General features: G+C 26.1%; 1 protein-coding gene across 3 annotated transcripts; it reads right to left on the reverse strand.

The window, feature by feature from the left end:
* Positions 1-1,478: 1,478 nt before the first annotated feature.
* Positions 1,479-6,305, reverse strand: LOC114381236 (nitrate regulatory gene2 protein-like). Of its 3 annotated transcripts, none has more exons than XM_028340444.1 (5): positions 6,205-6,305; positions 4,401-5,607; positions 3,790-4,001; positions 2,934-3,157; positions 1,479-2,473 (listed from the first exon to the last, which is right to left on the reverse strand). In XM_028340444.1, the coding sequence occupies exons 2-5, from the start codon at positions 5,515-5,517 to the stop codon at positions 1,777-1,779; spliced, it is 2,250 nt and encodes a 749-aa protein (XP_028196245.1). In that variant the 5' UTR covers positions 5,518-5,607; positions 6,205-6,305; the 3' UTR covers positions 1,479-1,776. The 3 variants fall into 3 exon arrangements, with proteins under 3 accessions (XP_028196245.1, XP_028196244.1, XP_028196243.1); XM_028340443.1 differs by lacking the exon at positions 6,205-6,305 and adding an exon at positions 6,028-6,189; XM_028340442.1 differs by lacking the exon at positions 6,205-6,305 and adding an exon at positions 6,019-6,189.
* Positions 6,306-22,802: the final 16,497 nt, after the last annotated feature.

Consider the following 22,802-nt stretch of genomic DNA (forward strand, 5'->3'; position numbering starts at 1 on the left):
AATTTTTGTAAAAAAAATATCAACATTTAATTTAGAGATGATATTAAAAAAAGATAAATTAAAAGAAACAGACGATAAAAAATATCAATATCAAGTATAGAAATAGAAAAAAGTAATGTGTGCAACACACTTTTTAAAACAAAGGGAGAAAAAAAATTGAGACTTTAATTGAGAAAATAGAGAGTGAGACTCGTAAGTTGTGTATTCTAATATATAACTATATAAGATTAGAGGCTATTACACTAGTATTTGTTACCAGTAAAATTAGTAATATGGTTTTATTTGTTCCATAAAAAATCATGGATTTTTTCAATATCTAAAATACTCAAAGTTAATAGTTCCTATAAGATTTTGTATTCACAACAACTTATATATCCTGCTTAATCTATTAACAGTTAGCATTCTAGATGTTAAAGGGATAACTATTAAAAGAAACAAAAATAGAGAAAATAAGATTAAGTACTTGGTTGATTCTCTTTTCACGTTTTTGTTTTAAAAAACTGATTTTTAAGACAAATAAGATTAAGGATTTATTGATTTTCTTTTCACTTGATTTAGTTTTGTCTTGTATTTAGGGACAGAAAGAATATTAAGTTTTAAAAATTGTTTCCAAAATAAACATTTTAAAAAAATCTTCAAGTATTATATTCAAATGCTTAGAAAACAAACTCTTGAAAAGCATAAACTTATCTTTGGTAGGGATGAATAAAAAGGAATGAAAATGTGAGAAATGAAAAGAGATGAAAGTAAGATTGTTTGATATAGATGAAAGAGGGTTGAAAAGAGATGAATTGTGTGAATTAAAGTTATTAGGTGGGTAATAAAAAAAAAGTAAAATTAAATATTTATGAATTTTCAGTTTTATCCCAGCAGATCTATGCTTACCAAATGCTAACAGCAAATCCATTCATGGGCAAGGACAACAACCATATTCGATTATGCCTTAACCTTATTTGATCATGGTAAATCAATTATAAACATGTTGCTCAAACACACACGGCCACAAGACTCAGTGAAGGACAGTTTCGAAATCACAAGTTCACACGAATGGAATAAAAAAAGTGAAGTGAAACTTGTTTTAGTGGAACCCAAATGTTTTTATACATTTCAGCTTGTTTCACCTCATTTGTGAGGTGAAACTTGTTTTAGTGGAACCCAAATGTTTTTAACATTTCCACCTCAACCTTTCATCAGCTCCAAACAAGGGATATCACTTTCTATTTTATCGCCTTCCATCGTTGTATGACTTTTACCGGATGACTTTCAGTCGAACCAAAGAGATTGTAAATGTATGTCAGGGTCATATACTTCCAAATGTGCTCAGAAACACTAATTTCGAAAACAATTTTTAAAACTTAATAAATTTTAGATGAGAAATAATTGAGTAAACTGGAATTAATTTAGAAAATAGTTTTTGAGACAAAAAAAGTGTGAAATTTCCTGTAAGTATTTAAGATTTAAGATCAAACACACCGTAATTAACAAGTTTCCTCCTCTCTTGTTTGAGTTATATGTATTTAAGATCCCAAAATTAGAGAACTTCAAAATGTTCACAAAAAACTTATAAGGGTCGGGTTGATCTTGAGCATTACATGAAAATTCCTCATTTCCCTCCCCTCATTATAAAAGTTCTCTAACAAGGGTGAGAGATTGGCATAAAAATCTCACCCTTCTCTCTCTTTTTCCTCCATCTTCCTTTCATCTAAACCTACCCTTAATAATTACTTTCACTGACACCCATTATTAAATGAACAAAAAAATGTATGCCATCTATATCTATGTTCCAGCCCCACAAGAAATCTGCTGCAGGTTCACATTCTCCCATCTCTTAGCAAGTTCATTGTATCCCTCAGCATAATCAACAGCAAACTCTGCCATTGACCTCATAGCAGTTGACATACCAGCACAAAGCACCTTAATAGCAACTTCAGCCAATTTCTCAGTATTCATTACCTCTTCAACCTGACCAACTTCCAGCATTTCCATAATCTCACCATGTTCTTTTGATCCATCTGGATTTCGTCGAGTCTCTTCTCTTAATTGTTGTGCATAGAGGGACCCTATGCCAGCTGCAAAAAAGTCTATGCCATCAAGCACTGCTGTTTCTTGGAGGGCGTCTAGACGTCTTGACCACTGAACACAAAGTCCAAATAATGGATGAGTACCACTGGACCTACGAGGAGAGCATGCTAACTTTGATGGATCATGCTCACATCTCACACATCTTAGAAGCCAGCCAGTTAGAGCATGAATATAGGATCTTTGAGAAGTGATCCAAGACTCAAAGGTGTTTCGCCAATGCCTCAATTCATTTTCAAGATTGGAGGCAGAACGAGCAAGCCTTTGAGGATCAGTTAGTGATGTGGCACATTGTTTTCGGGCATCAGTGTCAACTAGAAGAATCTTGGCTTCATCTAAGGTTCTCTTCTGTGTCTGATGACATTCTGCCATCACTTTCCACATCTTGGCCAGCCTGTTAGTTTGTACATTAGAATCAGCATACATGATACTAAATTTGTAATTACTTGTGTTCATAGTGTTTACCAATCTGCATTTGATATTTTGAACATAGACACATTGCACAAAAATAAATATATAATCTTGTCGGGTACTGTATAGACAAGGTTAAGTAGATACTGTGTATATTTGATAGCTCTAACATACAAAGTATCATTATAATAATTAAAAAAAATACAAAGTATTGTAAAATTAATGATCTAAGTTAAGAATTTTTAACTCTAACTATAGGTCAGAATGACAGTCTGCAATATTGCATTATTACCAAACAAAGACAAGCATGATTAGCATAGATAGAGAAGGGGCATACAGGAAAAAATGGAATATTAGCAGTGAAAATACATTGAATTGTGGCAGAAGTTTTACAGTTCATCTAGAAAATATAGTAGTACGGAAATAATGATTTTCATACGTACCCTTGCACCAATTCAAGAAGCTGGGGATGCAACTCTTCATCCCTTAGAGTTTCAATTCTCCCGGAAATAGCTTCAACTGAGTGTATTGAAACTGTTATCTGGGTATGTAGATCTCTCATGGCCGCTCTTGTTTTATCAAGAGAAGAAGGTTCCTCTCCATTTATATCATGATTCCTGAGTTGCTGGCATTTCTTCTCATATGCAATTCGAACACGTTCTCCAGACTGTTGAAGAAGAAAGTGTTAAGTTTCCATTATTAAAATTGTATGCAATCATAAGTACCATGGACCTTTAACAATATTACAATAATAATCTAATGAAATTTAAGGAAATGAGAGTTTGAAAGAAAAATTACTGAATTAAAAGGTTAAGCTGGCCTCTTGTGTGATTTTTTTCAAAACCCCATATCACAGGGCTAAAGAAAGATGTATACTTCCAGTTAGACGCTTTGTGATTTTTCATATTATCTGGAAGATAAACCCTCTTAGATGATTACATAAGTACCTTGAAATATTATTTTGCTGTAATTTCAATTTAGTACCAACTATAAGCAAGTGTAGGTTTCATAGATGGATTGATGACCTTATGAGTAAATACTAAATTTTGATCATCCCGAAACTTGTCTAAATTGAACAAAGGCCAGCAAAGGGTTTAGAAAGTTTTAATTGATGACCAGAGAGAAGAGTTACAATTACAAGTTCAAATAGGCTATATTTCAAGCAGCAATTATCCGTACCAAACCATGTCATCAACTCATCATAGAGAAGTTTATTGAAATAATTTTACAATAAATTTAATAGTTCATACGTAGCAGTTCAGTAATAAATGTACCAGTTAAAAGAGTTCAGTAATATACCTTAACTTCCTCGTAGAGCTTCTTCTCCCATTCATATAACCTGTCTAATGTTGACTGATGACTAACAGAAAACAAACAATGTTCCTCTGATGGATCATTGGTGCCTTCGTAATCCTCATCCCTAGAGTTTGAAGAATTCATTAAAAATCTTGATGAGGATGAGTGTGATGAAGCTGATCGGAAAAGTGCCACTGGGTTCAACAATTTTGAAGCTGCAAAAGAAAAACAATTCAAATTTATATTCTTGAAAATTTACTAATAGATATGAGCGAAAGAAAAATGATGCAGTAAAATCAAATGATAACTTGAGAACAAGATTATTTCTCCATACAACCCAAACACAATTTCTATAGTATGGAGGATTGATTTTGGAAATGGGAAGGGAAAAAAATGCAATGGCCTAATGGAAATTACTAAATTCTTCTTCCTACAAAGAAGAGAAAAAATTGCAATTTCTGAAAATTCAAACATTTTGTTGTTGCTAAATCTTGTTCTTACAATAACAGAGAAAATATGAAAGCTATTCTTGAAAGTTGAAACTTGAACCTAACTCAATTCTGAACACTATGAAATGCAGAAGCATGCAAGAACACTTTCAAGTTTCAACAAACCTGACAGTTCGTTAGATGTTGATAAATACTGAGCTTTCTTGGCCTCTAACAATGCTGAGACATCATTGGCTGCATTGCAGATTATTGTGAATTGAGCTTCAAGATCCTTGATCACTTCAACCATGCTTGTGGGCCTTCGGTTTACATAAACAGTAAAACCAGGTGTTTCCTCCTTTGCTTCTTGATTACCAGTTGCCATTTCCTGGCCCACAGTTTGAGCTTTAGATGCTTGAAAACATTCACTGCCATTGGCTTGTGAGTCTGAGACTTCATTTGCAATTCCAGTTTCAGCACCTGTTGCCTCCTCTTCCTCTTCCTCCTCATGTTCATAAACATCTTCAACTGTGACTTCTTCTTCCGAGGGGTTTACATCAATTTTGCCTCTTTCTTCTGCTACATTTCTCTTTATAGCAAATTCTTCTTGTTCAGTTTCATCTTCTTCCAGGTCTGGTATTCCTTCTTCTTCTCGAACCTTCCTCAGTCCTCTGATCTCATCATCAGTTCCAGTCCTATCAAGGCTACTTTGGGCGGGGTAACCATAATAGTCCAATGATGAAAATGGATTCCAAAAGGAATCCCATTGGGAAGATTGAGGTGAAGGTGGAGGGATATTAGGCCTGTTATTGGGAGAATAAGCAAAAATTGAGGGATTCACGGGTGAGGATTGCATAGGAAAAAAACCCTCAATGCCAAACTGATGCATTGGAGAATACATTTCAACCCGAACCATCTCAGGCGATTGAGGCCTTTCCTCAACAGAAATCGCTGGATTACCACTCGGCCTTAGGTAATTCACCTTCAAAGTTGTCTTAGGACCAAACTCAATTGTTGTTGGGGTGAAGGATTTTGATGATATGGGGATGAAAGCAGGACGACTAGTTTTCTTCACAGGAGTGAAAGGTGGGGTTATGAATGAATCCAATGGCAACTGGCGCGACTCATCGCCTTCCAAGTAATCTAGCAGTGCCGCTGAAACCCTTTTCAAAGACTGAATGTATGCTGCATGTCCAGTAGCAAATTGAGTTCTTTGCTCAACAGCCTGTTTGATGAATCGCTTTCTATCTTTGCAAAGCTTAACTGCCTCTTCATCATCCAACTTTGATTGAGAACATCCCATCTCTTTACTATGTCTTTCCTATGAATATCTATCTCAGGCTTGCATTGAAATGGTTGATATCAAAGGATAGTTTTTTTATTTATTACAAATCTGCCCACAGAAACAGTAAAGTTCAGCATATAAACTGAATGCCATAAAAATTGAATTGGAATGAGAAAAAAAAAAGTAAATTAAACATTACAAACCAAACGAAATGTATCAAGGTTAATAAAGTTAGATGCTTTTCTTTGTATTCAAGTCTAAGAAGGGAAACGAAAATAGAGACTTGGCCAAGGGAAACAAGTAATTGAGATTCCTCTATGTTTTCCATAAGACCAAACTATGCTGAATCACAACGCAGAGACATTAAGAAAGAATAGAACTTTTGATCTGGGATTTTTTGTTTTTGGCAAAGATGAGAAACCGCAACTCGAAATCTCCATCAAAAACACATTTAGAAGTGAAATTAATAAAGGGGCAACATTAAAACAATAAAAAGATAACAGAGGAGGTGAATGGTACCCATTTTACCAAAAAACTGAATGCAGCCTCACTCACTCTGTTGCAGTTAAGAGCTGACAAATAAACTAAATGCTGAGAGTAGGAGAAGGAGAATAAGAAAATGAAGAAAGAGAACTAAGCGTTTGGTTTTGATTAAGAATAAATGAACATGAACAGTGAAGCGTGGAATGGAGAAGCGTAACTCACAGTAGGGCGTTGATCAGAGAGAGAGAGAGAGAGACGTTGAGAAAAAGCAACGGTCAAAACTCGAAACACGAAGAGGGAGAAAGAAACAGTGTTGTGTGGGGAACAAAAAAAAGGCAGAGTTTAATAAAAAGCAACAACAACAAAATGACAACTAAGGGCATAGCCCTTCGTGTTGCTCTGAATTTTGGAAAATGTTAATGAGAACGAAAATGACCACTCAGAATCCGGAATTAGTTGGCCCAATTGGCTACTCTACCTTCTTAACTTTTCCACTTAACCGTTGTTGTTCCTCTAAAAGAAGTTCCCAATTTATATTTTAAATTTAAAAAATTTCAGTTATTTTACGTTAAATTCAAATATATTCCCGTCCTGATTATATTATATCACATTTAAAATCTTCACACAGCTATTTATAAATATAATTAATTTATTAAATTTTAAAATAAATATCACATAATTATCTAATATATCTTTTATCATTATCATTAATGACTCATTTACTTTTTTATACACTACTTTCATTAAATATTAATTAACAATAGTCTTAAAAAAATATATTTAATGTAAAATTAATTTTGTAAAACAACATATATTTTAAAATAAATATTTTTCTGCAAAACTTCATATAATATGAAACGGAAAGAGTATTACACAATCAATACTAAATTATTAACAACATAATAACTTCTAGTGTTTTATATGATTTATCTTATCAATTTAGTTCTTTTTAACAAAATAAAAATTTACTTTATTTTATTATATATTATTTAAACATCACTCTTGTTTATTCTATCTTATTTTTATCTCATTGTTAGATATCCAACAAATATTTATATTCATCAGTTTTTAATTTTAAAAAAATTATTTAATGATGTTTTGATTGTACTTTTAAATATTTACAAAATTACCAAATACTCCCTAAGATAATTACTAAGAAAAAATGGAGTAAATATCAACCACCCAAATTTACCTGAAACTGTTGTTAAGATTTTGCCAGCCAGCTGTTACTTCCTAATTTTTTTTAAGTAAAAATAACTATATTAAATCAAACCAGATGAAAGAATCAATACAAGAAGGGTTATGATAAAAAAAAAATTGTGAGCAGGTAAAAGATTTAGATGTCCTAAATAAAGAATAGACAACTTGATAGATTTATCGACACACGAAATAAACAATGCAGTTTTGAAAGAAAGAAAAAAGGAATTTTGGCAACACTAACTCCTTACAAAATCTCCAGCTTCATTATTTAAAAATCTTCTGGCCACTGCTTCATAATAGTCATATACTACAATACTAGGTTGCAATATCATAGCGTACTTTCTTTCCATTCATCTATGATTGTAGGTCAACGCAACAGCACAGGGACAAAGATTCTATATAACGTCACACACGACCATGATCACAAATTCACAATCCTTATCTTGTTATTTTCTTTTAGGCTAAATTGTAACTTTCATTTTTTAATTAATTTATCATTTAAAATTAAACATTAACTTTACTGTGACGTATTAATACTGATATGATGTTTTATGTAACCTATTTAGATAACACTTGTGTAATAAGAAATTAAATAAAATAAAAATAAAAAGAATTTTGATAGGAATATAATTTATTACTCATAATCTTTTATTTAAATATAAGATAATAAATCATTAAATTACTTGAATTATTTAGTTAATTTTATAAATATTATTTTGAATATGATCATTAGTCAAGAGTTATTATTTTTTTTAATTATAAAAATTATAAATTAAAAAATATTTTTAATTTCATTTATATCATTTTATATATTTTTATTTTTAATATTTTACATATTTTTTTTATTTTACCAATTTATAATTAAATTTCATAAATTAATATATAAACTATTTACATAAATTATTTGTAAATCAATCTTAATATACATATTATTTTTACTATAATTATATAAATCAGTATAATTACATCAATTAATATTTAAATTATATAAATTGCTTAAATTTTATTTTCATATGTAAATTATTTTTATTTTAATTATATAAATTAATAAAATTTCAATATTTAATTGTTTAGGAAACATACATGTTAATCTTTTAGTTTTAACTATAAAAAATTATTTAGTAAACAATTTTTAATACCAATTATAGAAATAAAAAAATTATATAAATTATTTTATCTAATTTATAAAAATTATTTAAATTTTTTTGTATACACATAATAAAAATATTTTAATTATAATAAGTAATAAATTTTTAACTTTTAATTTTTTAGATTATTTAAATACTATTATGAATTTAAATAATATGTATAAATTACATAAAATATTTTTTAAGTAAACTATATATTAGTTTATGTAATTTTTTAAAAATTATAATAAATTAAAAACAAATTTGTATATATAATAATTTATTAGTTTACATTAAAATAAATTTTTATAATAAAAATAAATACATGTAAAATTAAATATTAAATATTTTAATTTAATTTATAATTTTTTACATTTCAAAGAAATTTAATAACTCTTATATGTAAAGTAATGTTTATAAAATTAATTAAACAAAATTAATGTGTTAATAATTTATTATTTTATATTTAAATAGAAGATTATGAGTTGAATTTTTTTTAAATTTGTTTATTCTAAAAATTAGAGGAACTAAATATAAATAAGGGTACCAATGAATTTAAAATTATAAAAAGATAAAAGTTATAATTTAAGGGTTGCTTTTTTACCACTCATGTCATATGAGTCATGACTGCAATCCTAATTATCGCACTTTCGATGTAGTTCAGTTGTCATAAACGTTATATATATAGTTATATTATTATTATTCACAAGTACTACCGGTTAAGTTTAATAATTATTCCTTTGCGAAATTTACTATTTATTGTTATTTAATTAAAGAATTTAAATAATATTGCTTGTAAAGATTATTATAGTCTGAAAACATTAAAATACATTAATATAACATTAAATACTATTTGATAATGTCTACTAAAACCTAATTAGCAAGACTTGCGCATGTTAATAGAAAGGATAGGAAACTTTAACATTACGTAATTTTGAAGGCATTGACGAAGATGGTGACTTAGGGTAAGTTGAGTTCTACCATTGCTACAAGCAAAGCCTTGTTCAATGTTGGCCAAGTGGGGTTGATCTTTTGGGCTCAAAATATCAACATTTAGAGGGATCCTACGTGAGGTAAGGGTGAAGTAACAATAGTTTATCGAGAATATGCACGAAAAGTATTTTGAATGGTTGATTTATTGTTAGAGATCACTTAGAACCAATAATTTATTATCTAATGAATTTTCCTGTTCTAATATTCTATTTGAAAGTTATGAATATATATTCTAAACATGGATTAAGAAACATTTTTTTGAGGGAAGGATTAGCAAACATTTAAGGAAGTAAAATATTAGGGTAAATAGTCACTTTTATTCCTAAATGTGTAATTTGTTAATAAATATGTCCTAAAAGATGAAAATACAAAATTTAGTCCCTGAAAGTGTAAAAAGTAAAAAGTGTGACAAATATGTCCTATCATTAACTTCTTTCTGTTACCGCTAATAAAATAACTTAAGTAGCATGAAGGGATAAATTTGTTATTGAAATGATTGCTAACGTGGATTGCAAGTATAGAGGCATATTTGTCATAATATTTTTTTTGACTTTTCGTCTTCTCACGCTGAAAAATGCGTCCTGAAATATGAAAATGCAAAATTTAATCTTTGAAAATATAAAAAGTACGATAAATATATCCGGAGGCTAATAATAGATTGTGACTAATTATTATTATTATTATTATTATTATTATTATTATTATTATTATTATTATTATTATGTGTTTACAATTTAGTACTCTTATTCGTTTAGTACTTATGCAATATATTTTTTAAATTTTCTTTTAATATATATATTTTTATTATTTTGATTTCCTTTTCAAACTTTAATCTTTGTTGTTAAAAAAAACTTTATCGTATACATCATATTTGGATTGAAAATAATATGTCGAGAATTTTGAATAAAAAAACATAACCGGCCACGGAACCAAATTTATTTATTTATTTATTTTAAAAAGAGAATTTAATCAACTATTTAAAAAAAAACAAATCTCACAAAATTTAAACTAGATAAAGCTAAAATAAAATTACAAGTTTTTTTTTCTTAATCAATAATATATATATATATATACACACACACACACCTCAAATATAAAAGGCTTTAATTTTTTATATCATAATTACCATTTAAAAAAATGAAAGTCTTTTATTTCTTGAATTCTTTTGTTTCTTCAATTAATCATTAATCTTTATTATGTACTCAATCATAGTATATAAAATGGAATGCAAGGTCGTTACAACCCCTAAATCAGCGAAAGATACAACTCTAAGTCCCAAAGGCAAAGAGTAAAAAACTTAGTTTTTTTTCATTTTAAAGTTAACTTATGTATTAGTTTGAGCATTTTTGTATTTTTTATTTAAATTTATTTAGGTTCTTTATTTGTTAGTAACTATTTTTATTTCATCCATATTATGTATAATAAGTGTTGTCTTGAATGGAAGCACATGAGGTTTGTCTAAAGGGATTCTTTAATATTTGAGGTATATATATATTAATTAAGAAAAATGACTTATAATTTCACTTTAACTTTATCTAGTTTAAATTTTGTGAGATTTTTTTAAAAAAAAATAGTCGATTAAATTCTTTTTTTAAATAAATAAATAAATTTGGTCAGGTGGTCGGTTGTGTTTTCTTTTTACTCAAAATTCTCGATATATTATTTTCAATCTAAATATGAGGTATAAGATAAAGTTTTTTTTAACAAAAAAGATTAAGATTTGACAAAGAAATCAAAATAATAAAAATATATATATTAAAAGGAAATTTAAAAAATATATTGCATAAGTATTAAATGAATATGAACAGTAAATTATAAACACATAATAATAATAATAATAATAATAATAAGTCACAATCTATTATTAACGTCCGAGTATATTTTTCGCACTTTTTATATTTTCAAGGACTAAAATTTGTATTTTCATCTTTTAGAGACACATTTATCGGCGGAATGGGAAGACGAAAAGTAAAAAAAAATATTATGACAAATATGTTTATATGTTGACAATTCACGTTGTCAATCATTATTTCCATAACAAATTTGTCCCTTTGTGTCAAGTAAACTATTTTATTGACGGAAGAAAGTTAACGACATGACATTGACATATTTGTCGTACTTTTTTATATTTTTAAGTATTAGAGTTTGTATTTTCATCTTTGAGAGACATATTTGTCAACAAATTACACATTGAAGAACAAAACTGACTATTTATCCTAAAATATTATCATATTTAAACTAAATTAACCTTTTTTTAATACCTTGATATTTGATGTCACAACTAGTAGTAGAAAATTAAAAAAGGATATGTTTTAAAAAAAAGTTGTCTAAATTCACATAAAAAATACATAAATAAAATCTTAAATAAGAAAATATATGAGATAATTGTCTAAATTCATGTATTCCAATTAAATATTTTTTATCATTATTACAGAACAAATCAAATTTTATTCTATAATAAGTTTTAACACGAAGATAAATTTATGTTGAAGTTTAATTAAAATGATTTTAGACACAAATATATAAATTAATTTTGAAAGTGCATAGCTGAGGTTTGAGTTTACTTAAGGGCCAGTAACTCGATCAATGAAGTGTTATAGGCTAATATTGATCCGATCCCCGTTTTTATTTTCATTTTTAATTATATCTCTGAGTATGATTATGAAAACGGTGAAATTAACTTTACTGTTTCCCTTACCTTTAAAATTTGAGTACTGCTATACAGTACGAAACTGATATATACACGAATGAGTACTAAATACACGTAGCTCTTTTTATTGGTTAAAGATTTAATCAAAAGAAAAAAAAAACAGAATTGACACAAATCATGGATTAGCCGTTAATTCATGTTTTCGTACTTTCGTCTGAGATATTCTTTGTACCATAAAGCAATTTCCTTAAAATTTTATGAACCAGACGATGAAAAAAAAAAAAGATTTTATGTTTTTACCATTTTTGTTCTGAATAAGTGTCTTGTAACCCCCAACAAAATCCTTCATAGAGTACAGGCCGCTCTGCATTTGGTCCAGCCCAAATTTTTTATCCTTCACTGGGCTGTATCACCAACACCCCAATCTCCTGATAAATTCTTATAGGAAAGGAAAAAAAAAAAAAACTACCATGATTATTTAACATGTATAAAGTTATACAACCATATTAGAAAGTAGAAATGCATCCACCAACATATAGTTGATATGAGTGAAACTAAATTTAATTTTTAAATAACATGTCATATTCGAGTCTTATGACAAAAAATAAAAACATGATCAATCCTAACATTTGTGAGCCAAAGACAAAATGATAAATAAAGGCCGCTAAAAAAATTTAAAAAAATATAAGAGCCAATATTTTTTAGAATTATAGTTTATTGCATTTGACATATGTTTAATAAAATATAAGGATCTTTATTTATCATTTTTTCATCTACTTATAAAATGTCAGGATGGGTCCTGCTTAATTTTAGTTAAAATATTGATGGATTTCTGAATATAATAATGATCTTCAAATGTTGTTTATTTATATTTATATTTTCATCTTGAAATTTATTAAAAAATATAATTTGACATTGACATTCAACAAATTAACGGATTAGCAAGAAGAAATGATATGGCTTTTAGACAACATCCACATTCCCCAAAAATCAAGAGTCGTCTCCTTCACGTTGGGCAGTTAAACTAGTCGGGCAAAAAATATGTTAATTTACTCAACACATTACCCATATAAGTACAGCATGCGTGCATAAATAATTTGTTTTTTAAATACAACTTGGTAGTTTAGGAAGGAAAGAACCAATCAACCACTCTCTCCTTTTGCCTTTCTGTAATTTACATTTTTTATTTGAAGACAATGATGGTAAACTCAAAGTATTGTTTCGTTGGAAATAAATGTTAAACCTTGCTTTTAAGATATTAATAAAAAAATTAAAAAATATATTTTTATTAAAATACATAAAATTATATCATCTATGTCATTTTTTATCTTCTACATGATGTTTATAATTAAAAAAAAGTAATTTTTTAATTAATAAGGATATTAATTAATTACACTTATCATCCTTATCATCATTATCATCGTCATCGTCATCGTTAAAAGCATTATAAATATTATAAGTATTATTGATAGATTATATGAATCACGAATGAGAATGGAGAAATGATTCAGCAAAATGCACCATATTACGTGACGTGCCTCGTCCTACACATCAATTTTATTGGACTGTAGTGTCTCCAATCCCACACACTGATATGAACACCACCATCTTAGTCACCACTCCCTTTCTCACACATAAAAAAGAAAAGGGCACAGTACGTTGAGTTTTGAATGGACCATGTTATGTGGTGGTGGATTCGTGACATTTGTGCACTACGTGATGCTGAACAATTATCTTATGGCCCACTATCCATACACTTATAGTGCCTTTCAAGACTCGTAACACTAATATTAATGTCGTAACCTTTGAGAAAGCCTACATTTTCTACCTTTGATTAGTTCGTAAGATCTTCACGACATGTTAGATACTACTTCACTAGTATTTTCTGCATAGTATATATGTTTGTATATTTAAATGATTTCCTAAAATAATCATTTTACATGCATGCATACATTTTGATTGACATGCATAAGAGACCTTAGTAATTATCTATCAATTGGATTAAGCTTATGTGTTGATGGTTTAGACATTATTTAAATACACTTTATTTGTAACTAATGGTGAAAAAATAGAATAAATTGGAAATATATATTAAACGTAAAAGAAAAATCAACTAGAAAGAAAGATATTTGGGTTTCAAACAACAGAAAAATCATGTGTTGTAAAGAGACTATCTTACCCTTGAAATTGAGAACTCGTTGACCATCAAATCTCATTCATTTTTTATTTAAAGATCTTGAAATAATCCCATTAAATTCACCATAAATATCATCAGATCATATCAGATAAAAAAAATAGTTGAGGTCTGAGGAAAAATAGTACTAATAATTTTCACTAAGAAAAAGCAATTTGAAATGAAACAAATATAAGAGAAATCAACAACAGTATTATTTGTTTTATATACTTCTCATTTGATTAGCAAGTATTTAGTGTATTATTAATGAACACTTATAAATACATGTAAAATGTGAAAAAAAATAATTAAAAAAAACTCAAGTATCACATTGGTAAAAAATAAAGTCTATAAGTAAAAGTTAACTTTCACCTTATGAGTTAATTTTTATGATTGAGTTAAACTTAAATTCACATTTTAAGAATTTAAGATAGTATAAATATTTATCCAAAATTCATTTAAAGGATGATCCACTATATTATTCACCCATCAACTACAAAAGTGTTGAACTTGAGAAAATATATTAGAAAAAACTAATTTTTACATTTGACTAAAAATAAAATCAAGATAAAATATATAAATTGAGATTAAGTTCGACTTAAACTCACATGAGAATCTAAGAAAAACTTATTTCAAATAATATTTAAGAAATATTATTTTATTGGTAATAAAAGTTTTTATATACAGTACAATTATTTCTACCAGAAGCAACTTGATCGAATTAAGTATATTATGTGTAACCTTACGACTTGTATATTGTGTATAAAATATGTAATACACAAGTTGACTGTTGGCCAAATGCTCTGATAATTGAATAATTTATATAAAATTATAGGTTCAAACTTCAGTATTAACATTTAAAATTTTACACTAAAACAAAGTAATATACGAGGGAGCGCATACAACAAAAAGTAACGGATACTAGTTCTTAACTTTCAAAGCTACGTGTAAGCTTTAACTTTTTAGAATTCAAAACTAATTTTGTTTCAGAAGAATATTTTTATCAATTTATTTCTTTCGATATAGTTTTAAATATATAAAAAATCATAACTTCAAATCCCCCATTTCTTTTTCTTGAATGATTGGTTTGAATTTTAAAACTTTAACTCTTTTTCGAAGAGATTTAAAATATTAAAACTTTAAACATTAATTTGTCATAATAAAAAAAATGACATGATGTGTCTAATTAACTAAGTAGATTAAAACAGTGTCACTTGGCTAATCAACATGTGAATTAGTATATAAATATATATTCTAAAATGAAATTAATTATATTATGCACACAAGATATATGTGATTTATAAACATAAAAAGATAACATCATTTCAGCCTAGTTGAATAAGATATATAACGTCATAAACTTAAATTTTAAAAAATACTAAATTGATAAAAATTTACGAGACTAAACAAGCAAAGGGTATCATTGCCAAAATAAATTAATTGATTCCGGACAAATCCAAGGAATAGCCACTAAGTCCACTAGGCACTAGCCAACTTTTACAATTCGATTAAGATGAGAGTACTTATACCTTTAGTCACCGAGAGATTTCTTCCCATGTAACAATATTGAATATAGTTATATGATTTTATCCAAACTTATTTCTTTTGGCATAGTTATTACATGTTTTTAATCCCAAGTTGTAATGTATATAGTTATATAATTTTAAAAAGTTATTTTCTATTTTTACAATTCTTTTTTTTTTTAATTTTATTGTTAAGATTAGTTACACTTACACAGTAAAACCAATAGGTTTCATGACAATGGACATAAAGATAAAGAATAACTCTTTTAGAGTTGATTAAATTTGAATTTTAGAAAAAATCAAATAGATAATCAAGTATCAAAATTAAAGGGATTAGATCAAGTATTTATTTATTTTCACCTCAGAATCGGTCCAGCCTAGCTTGACCACAAAGAACATACGAGATAGATTCATGCTATAAAGAATTAGACCAATACAGAGAGAGATTTGAATTATTTAAATGAAATTATTGATTCAAACTTTGTTATGATTATCATACCCAAAAAAGAAATCAATTTCACACAAATTAAATATATTATCTTGATTATGATTATCTTGAACATGCCATGATCTTCCAACTTTAGCTACATATAATATCTCTTAAAAAGAAAAAGCTGCATATAATATTATTCTCTCTTTTTCTCTTTCTTCCTTTAACAAGCTTCATGCACCCTTAATTATTATATTGACAAAACAAAGCTCCACTAATAACTTGCAAATATATTTGTTTTATAGGAAGACAGATTTGCCCAAGAAAATAAAAAAAGATAACGCGTGCGTTGTGTTTGGCAAGGTGAGTGCATGAAGTCAGGTTGTTTCCTTCGTGCAGGCAGGGGAGCAAATAAGAATTCAAATAGTAAGCATATATGTTATGCTATGTTGGATTTTAAGAGACCATAAGAAACTCAAGTTATCTGTTTATATGATAAGTTATCTGAATTTTAAAGGTAGCAACACTTATCAGCTTATAGGCAGTTGGTAGCAATTTTTTTATTATCAGTTTGAATAAACTTTATATGTTATTTTGCATCAACTTTTTGTAAAAAAATAAAATAAAATCAGGTAAAATGAGAAGATATCATTTTAGACTATCATCATTTCTAATTAATCTTTGATTATCTGATATATAATTAAGTTATATTAACTATTTTTTAAAACTATAAACTCAATCGGGCATATATTATGTAAAGATTAATTAAAATTACGATCGTGGCGATCCTAAATGATGTAATAATTTTTTCAATCAAATGCCTCACAACAATTCTATCAATTCAAGCATGTATTTAATTAGATTTTGTTAATAAAGCAGTGTCTCGTCAGTTTACCAAAAATTAATGTGCGGGTGAGTCATATAATCATAATGCATACATTTTCACCACGTAATTTATTAATCATACATATAATGGCAACATTTCTGCTTAGGAAATTATTTGTTTAACATATGGTTATCATCAATCTATCACCTTACAAGATATACATAATTGAACTGAGGAAAAGACGTCCACTCAACATATGCTATGAGATTTCAAAGAATAAGATAGTGGATTGCTAACCGAAGTCCACTATAACCAGTTTTCTGCAATCATGAAAGCATCTATTATTGCTAGTATTATTCTTCTTGGGACTTAGTTGCTGTTACCCCCCACAGGTGCTTAAGGAGGCCCCATTACAGAAGTGGATCCTAAAGCTACTTCTGTAAAAAGAGTTCCAATGGGATAAATGTTATAATAAGAGTAATGCTTTTCAAAATTCAGTAATTGATTATTTTGTTGCACATATGAATATAAAGAAGTATTTTGGTCGGTCATTAATATTTTCAAACTCTTACAGAGAATCTGTTGGCACTCATAATTAATCATCTTCTTCCAATAATGATTTCTCCATACACACTAGTTAGAATTTGAATCCGCAGTCATATGTTTAAGAGTGTAAACCCCGTTGTTGATAGTCATCCAATATACTACATCTTATGTTTACAGTGAAGTGATACATTTTAGTACTATATTTCGGAATGTATGAGATCTAGAATTTTTTCTTAAAGAACAAAAATGCATTGTCCATCGATCCCTCACGAGAAAATGGAGAAGAGGGGAATGGGAAGGCAAGAATATCAGTGGAAGTTACAACTCTGCTTTTGTGAACTAATAAGTATTTCTCCTTCCATTAGTTTTTCCATGAAGAATATACATTATCTTGAAAATGATATCTTTGGAGTTTGGAGAGTCCATCTTTAAGAAAAAAAAAATATTGCATGCGAATTTTGCTCACAATTTTGGGGAAGCAAATGCAAGCCTCTCTTTATTTAAGATTCTTACATTATTTAATAATTTTATATAAACATAATTTTTATCAATCTAATATTAATTTATAATTATTGATATTTTCATTATGTATGTTAAATTTTAAAAAAATTAAATTCTAATATTTAATAGTTTCTATTTATACAAATTTCAAAAGCATACATATATAAATTAATTATTACATAATTTTAAATTTAATACATAATTTTATAAATATATATTACCTCGATCTCTGTTCCTATTTATAAAATCCAAATTAGAAGTTATATTTTTTTATAAGACTCATAACGACTCTTGTTGATAATTATCTTAAATACTTAATTTTGCATGATTCATAATACAATTAATCTAATCTCATCCACATTGCCCTGCCTAGCTCCAACACTTTATTCACATTTCAACTCCGACGACTTTGCAAAAGAAAATCTGAAAATGTATATAAAAAGAAAAGAAATAAACAATATTCGTAAATATTCTCGCAACAACAGGAATTTAAGATTTTAAAACCATTGGTTATATGACATACAAGATACAACTAATCAAATTACAAGTTGGCAAAATGTTATTCTGTTTGAGAAAATAAGTGAAGTCATGTTTAGCATAATTTTTTATTAATTGATATAATTTAATAAAAGTCTATTTTATTTCTAAATCTGATAATAATTATAGATTTAAATATGTTTTTAATATCTTAAATTTGGGTCATTTTTGTTTTTGTCTCTTAAATTTAATTTTTTTTTAGTCCATCATTTTCAAAAAAAATTCCTTTTAGTTCTTTCGGACTGGTTTTTTACTGCTTAAATACAAATTTGTGGTGATTTTTTATTACATGAGACACTAAAAATATCATTTTTAAAATTGAATAAATAAATAAATTTAGGGAAAAAATATTTTTTATATATAAACAAAGTCAATATTTATTAATTAGGAACCAAAGCTATGAAAAAGATGGACAATAGTTGGAAGGTGGAACAAGAGGCCTCATTGCAGAGGTTAAAAATTCAGCAATGCCCCCACAAAGGTGACTTAAATTAAGGAATCAAATGCATAGTTAAATCATAATTATATAAAAAGCTAATTATGCGCGTCAGTGCTCACAGGATTAGTTAAATCTTGAAATTGTCCTGCTGAAGTTGCAATGTTTGGCCATTATCAATAATTGTAAAGGTGAATTACTTTACATAACTAAATGTTTTATCAATCAACATAAAATTAATTTTTCAATATATAATTGTATATCTCCAAATTTTAGCCGGAATAATTTTTTCCTTAGGTCAAGATTTAAAAATTAATTTTAGAAACCAAGAAGCCATGAATGTGGACAGACACGGAAGAGTGTGTGTATATATGTGTTATATATATATATATATATATATATATATATATATATATATATATATATATATAATTTTATTGATATAATTTTAATTATATAATTGAATAATATTTTAATTGAAAATAATTTTAATATCAAAATAATAATAAATTAGAAAGTGAAGAAAATGTAAAATATCATTAACAAATAATTTTTCAATACTAACTATTAAAAAAATTATGTAAAAAAAATTGAAAAAGATTAAAAAAGACTTAAATATGTTTTTAGTCATTTAAATTTGAATAATTATTTTTTTTAGTCCTTAAAAATAATTTATTTTTATTAGTTGATCAAATTTTTAAAAAACTACTTTTACCTCGTCTCTGTTTAATATGTTTATAGTTTTACAGTTTATAACGATTTTGACTTCTAACGATGTTAAACTGTCAAAATATTTGACTCGTCGTTTTTAAAATATTCTATTAGTTTTAAAGAATAAAAATAAATAGATAGATGTAGAATTGTTGTCATTTTTTTATATATTCGAACTCTTTTAAATTGACACAAATTATTTTTAAAGAAATCAAATAAAAAAGCATTTTTAACAATGACAAATTATCATAAATTGAGATAGCATTAGCGCAAAGAATGAAAGAGATTAAAAGGAGTTTTTTTTAAAATTTAAGGAACTAATAAAAATAAATTAATTTTTTAAGGACAAAAAAATAATTATTCAAATTTAAAGGAGTAAAAATATATTTAAGAAAAAAAAATACTGTAAAGAAAGAATAAAAAGCTCAATGCATGTGTTTCTTGTTTGTATAATCAATCTGTTCGTTGAAACTGAATGAAATGAAAGGTATATAAAGTGTAAGCAATTAGCTATTTCAAAAGAGAAAGTAATAATGAAATTGAAAATAAAAATGCACCCTCATGTATTTATAATTAAAACTCAAATCATGCAAGATTTTAGAAAGTTATAAAAAGAATCGATTATAAGAGGAGTATAAAATGTCAGCATCGTTGGTATGGATGGAAAAGAAGAAGAGAATGACGAAACATAAAAATGGGAGAGAGAAAATATTGTGTGATTTTTGTTTAAAAACTAAATATATAAGAACAAAGAAATAATACAGAAGAAGATATAACACCAAAACTTACATGATAATATGTTATAATTAAATTATTCTTATTGATCAAGCCATTATGGTTCAAGTCTTTGTGTTTGTGCAGGTGTTACAAAATAATTGATGAAAATATTTTATTTATTTACTATGATAGAAAAAAAATCCTTTAAAGATTAATAATATACCCATCTATTAATATATGAATGAATCAATTATAATAATTACCAATCAATAATTAAATTAATCAATCAATTATATATTTTTTCTAATCTATTATATATATGAGATTTTAGATATGAAGGACAATATAATAAATATTTATATTTATTAATAAAAATGAGTTATAATCTACAATTAGAATACACTACACAACCTAATTTGTTTGTTAATAATTAAGTTACACTGAAGTAATAATAATATTTTAGTTTATATCTTTAAAAATGAAAATAATAATAATAATATTAGAGGTAATCAATCAATTATATAATATTTTAGGTAAATATAAATTCGATAATAATTGAATTAATCAACCAATTATATATTTTAGGTATTTATAATAAGATAATTATTTATAGAAATAGAATAATAATTAAATAATACCCAAATAGAATAGAATGAATATATAATAAAATAGAATCTATTTACTTAATAAAATAATATTTATTTAATGAATAATTGAATAATTTCATTTAATTATAATTTTTTAAAAAATGAAAATGGAATTGTGAAATGATATCATTCAATAAAATCATACCTATATATATAGAGACCTATATATATATAGAGGATAACTTTATATCAAGTATAAAAAGTATGAATGTTGACTATCATGAGAAAAAACCCATGTATCCCAACTAAATTATTTTATTTAGATTAAAAATAAAATAAAGAGGACATAAATAAAAGGAAAAGGCGTAGAAAATATAAAAATAAAATAAATAAATTATGTTTTTTGAAGGATAGAAATAAAAAGGAAAGAACAAAGAGTTTTTTTTCTACTCATTTAGATGAATGAAAAAAGATATGATTTTTTTTATATTAGTAAAAAAAATATACATTTTACCCTGGTATATTTCTTAACGTAAAATTGTTATTTTTATATCATAATTTATTTTAATAGACTAAAACTAAAATAATAAGGCGATAGATCTTCTCCTCTTTGATGCCAATTTGATTTTTGAGGCATGGAGAAGTTTTTTTTTCTTCTTTTTCTGTGGGTCTCACAAGAAGAAGAAAAACTATTTTTTCTGCTCCTTTAAAGCTCTAATCCTCTAACTTTTATTCTCAAACAAATAGTATTTTTTTTAATCCTTTTTATATTTTTTTTGTTATTTTTCCCTAAAACAAATAATAAATGGGGTTAATGTATAATTTAAGGGTATTTGTGGTGTGGTTTGGTTAATTTAAATATAACTTCATATTCAAACTAAATCAAATCAATGTTTTATAGTTTGGTTTACAATTTTTTAAATTTATCTTCATAATTTAATTCTATCAACTAAACTTACATAATTATTATATATGCTATTTTATTTTAAAAATTAATTTTATTTTTATTCAATTTTATTTAACATATTTTAGTTAAAAATTATTATTTTCATTTTTACTTAGCATTCATATAAAATATTATTATCAACTCTTTTTATAACTTAATAATAATTTGTGCATTGCTTGATAATTAATAATATTTTTTTAACAATAATAATACATTCTTTTTACATATGAAAGTAATATATACATTATAAAAAAGAGAAAATAATAATAAATTATTCAATATTGTTTACCATATTTTAGTTAAAAATTATTATTTCCATTTCTATTTAGCATTAATATAAAATATTATAAAATTTTTTATAACATAATAATAATTTGTGTATCATTTGATATATAATAATGTTTTTTAACAATAATAATACATTTTTTAACATAAAATATACATTATAAAATAAAGAAAAAATAATAAATTATTTAATTTTATTTAACTCATTTTAGTTAAAAATTATTATTTTCATTTCAACTTAAAATTAATATAAAATATTATTATAAATTATTTTTATAACATAATAATAATTTATGCATCACTTAATATTTAATAATATTTTTTAACAATGATAATACATTTTTTTAACATATGAAAGTAAAATACATATTATAAAACAAAAAATAATAAATTATTTAATATTTATTATTAAAATAAAAATTAATATAATTATAATATATAGTTCGTTTGGTTTGATTCGATTTTTATAAGACAATCGAAAAACTAAATCAAACAAAAAAGAATATGAGATTTTTTGTTTTTATGATTTTCAATTTAAATAATTTTTTATTTTTTAAAATCGATTTAACCATTTACAAAAGGTTTGATTGGATTTTAAACACCCATAGTCTAATGTATGGCAAGTCGTTTCA

The sequence above is a fragment of the Glycine soja genome, chromosome 13 (genome assembly GCF_004193775.1).
Source record: "Glycine soja cultivar W05 chromosome 13, ASM419377v2, whole genome shotgun sequence".
NCBI lineage: Eukaryota > Viridiplantae > Streptophyta > Magnoliopsida > Fabales > Fabaceae > Glycine > Glycine soja.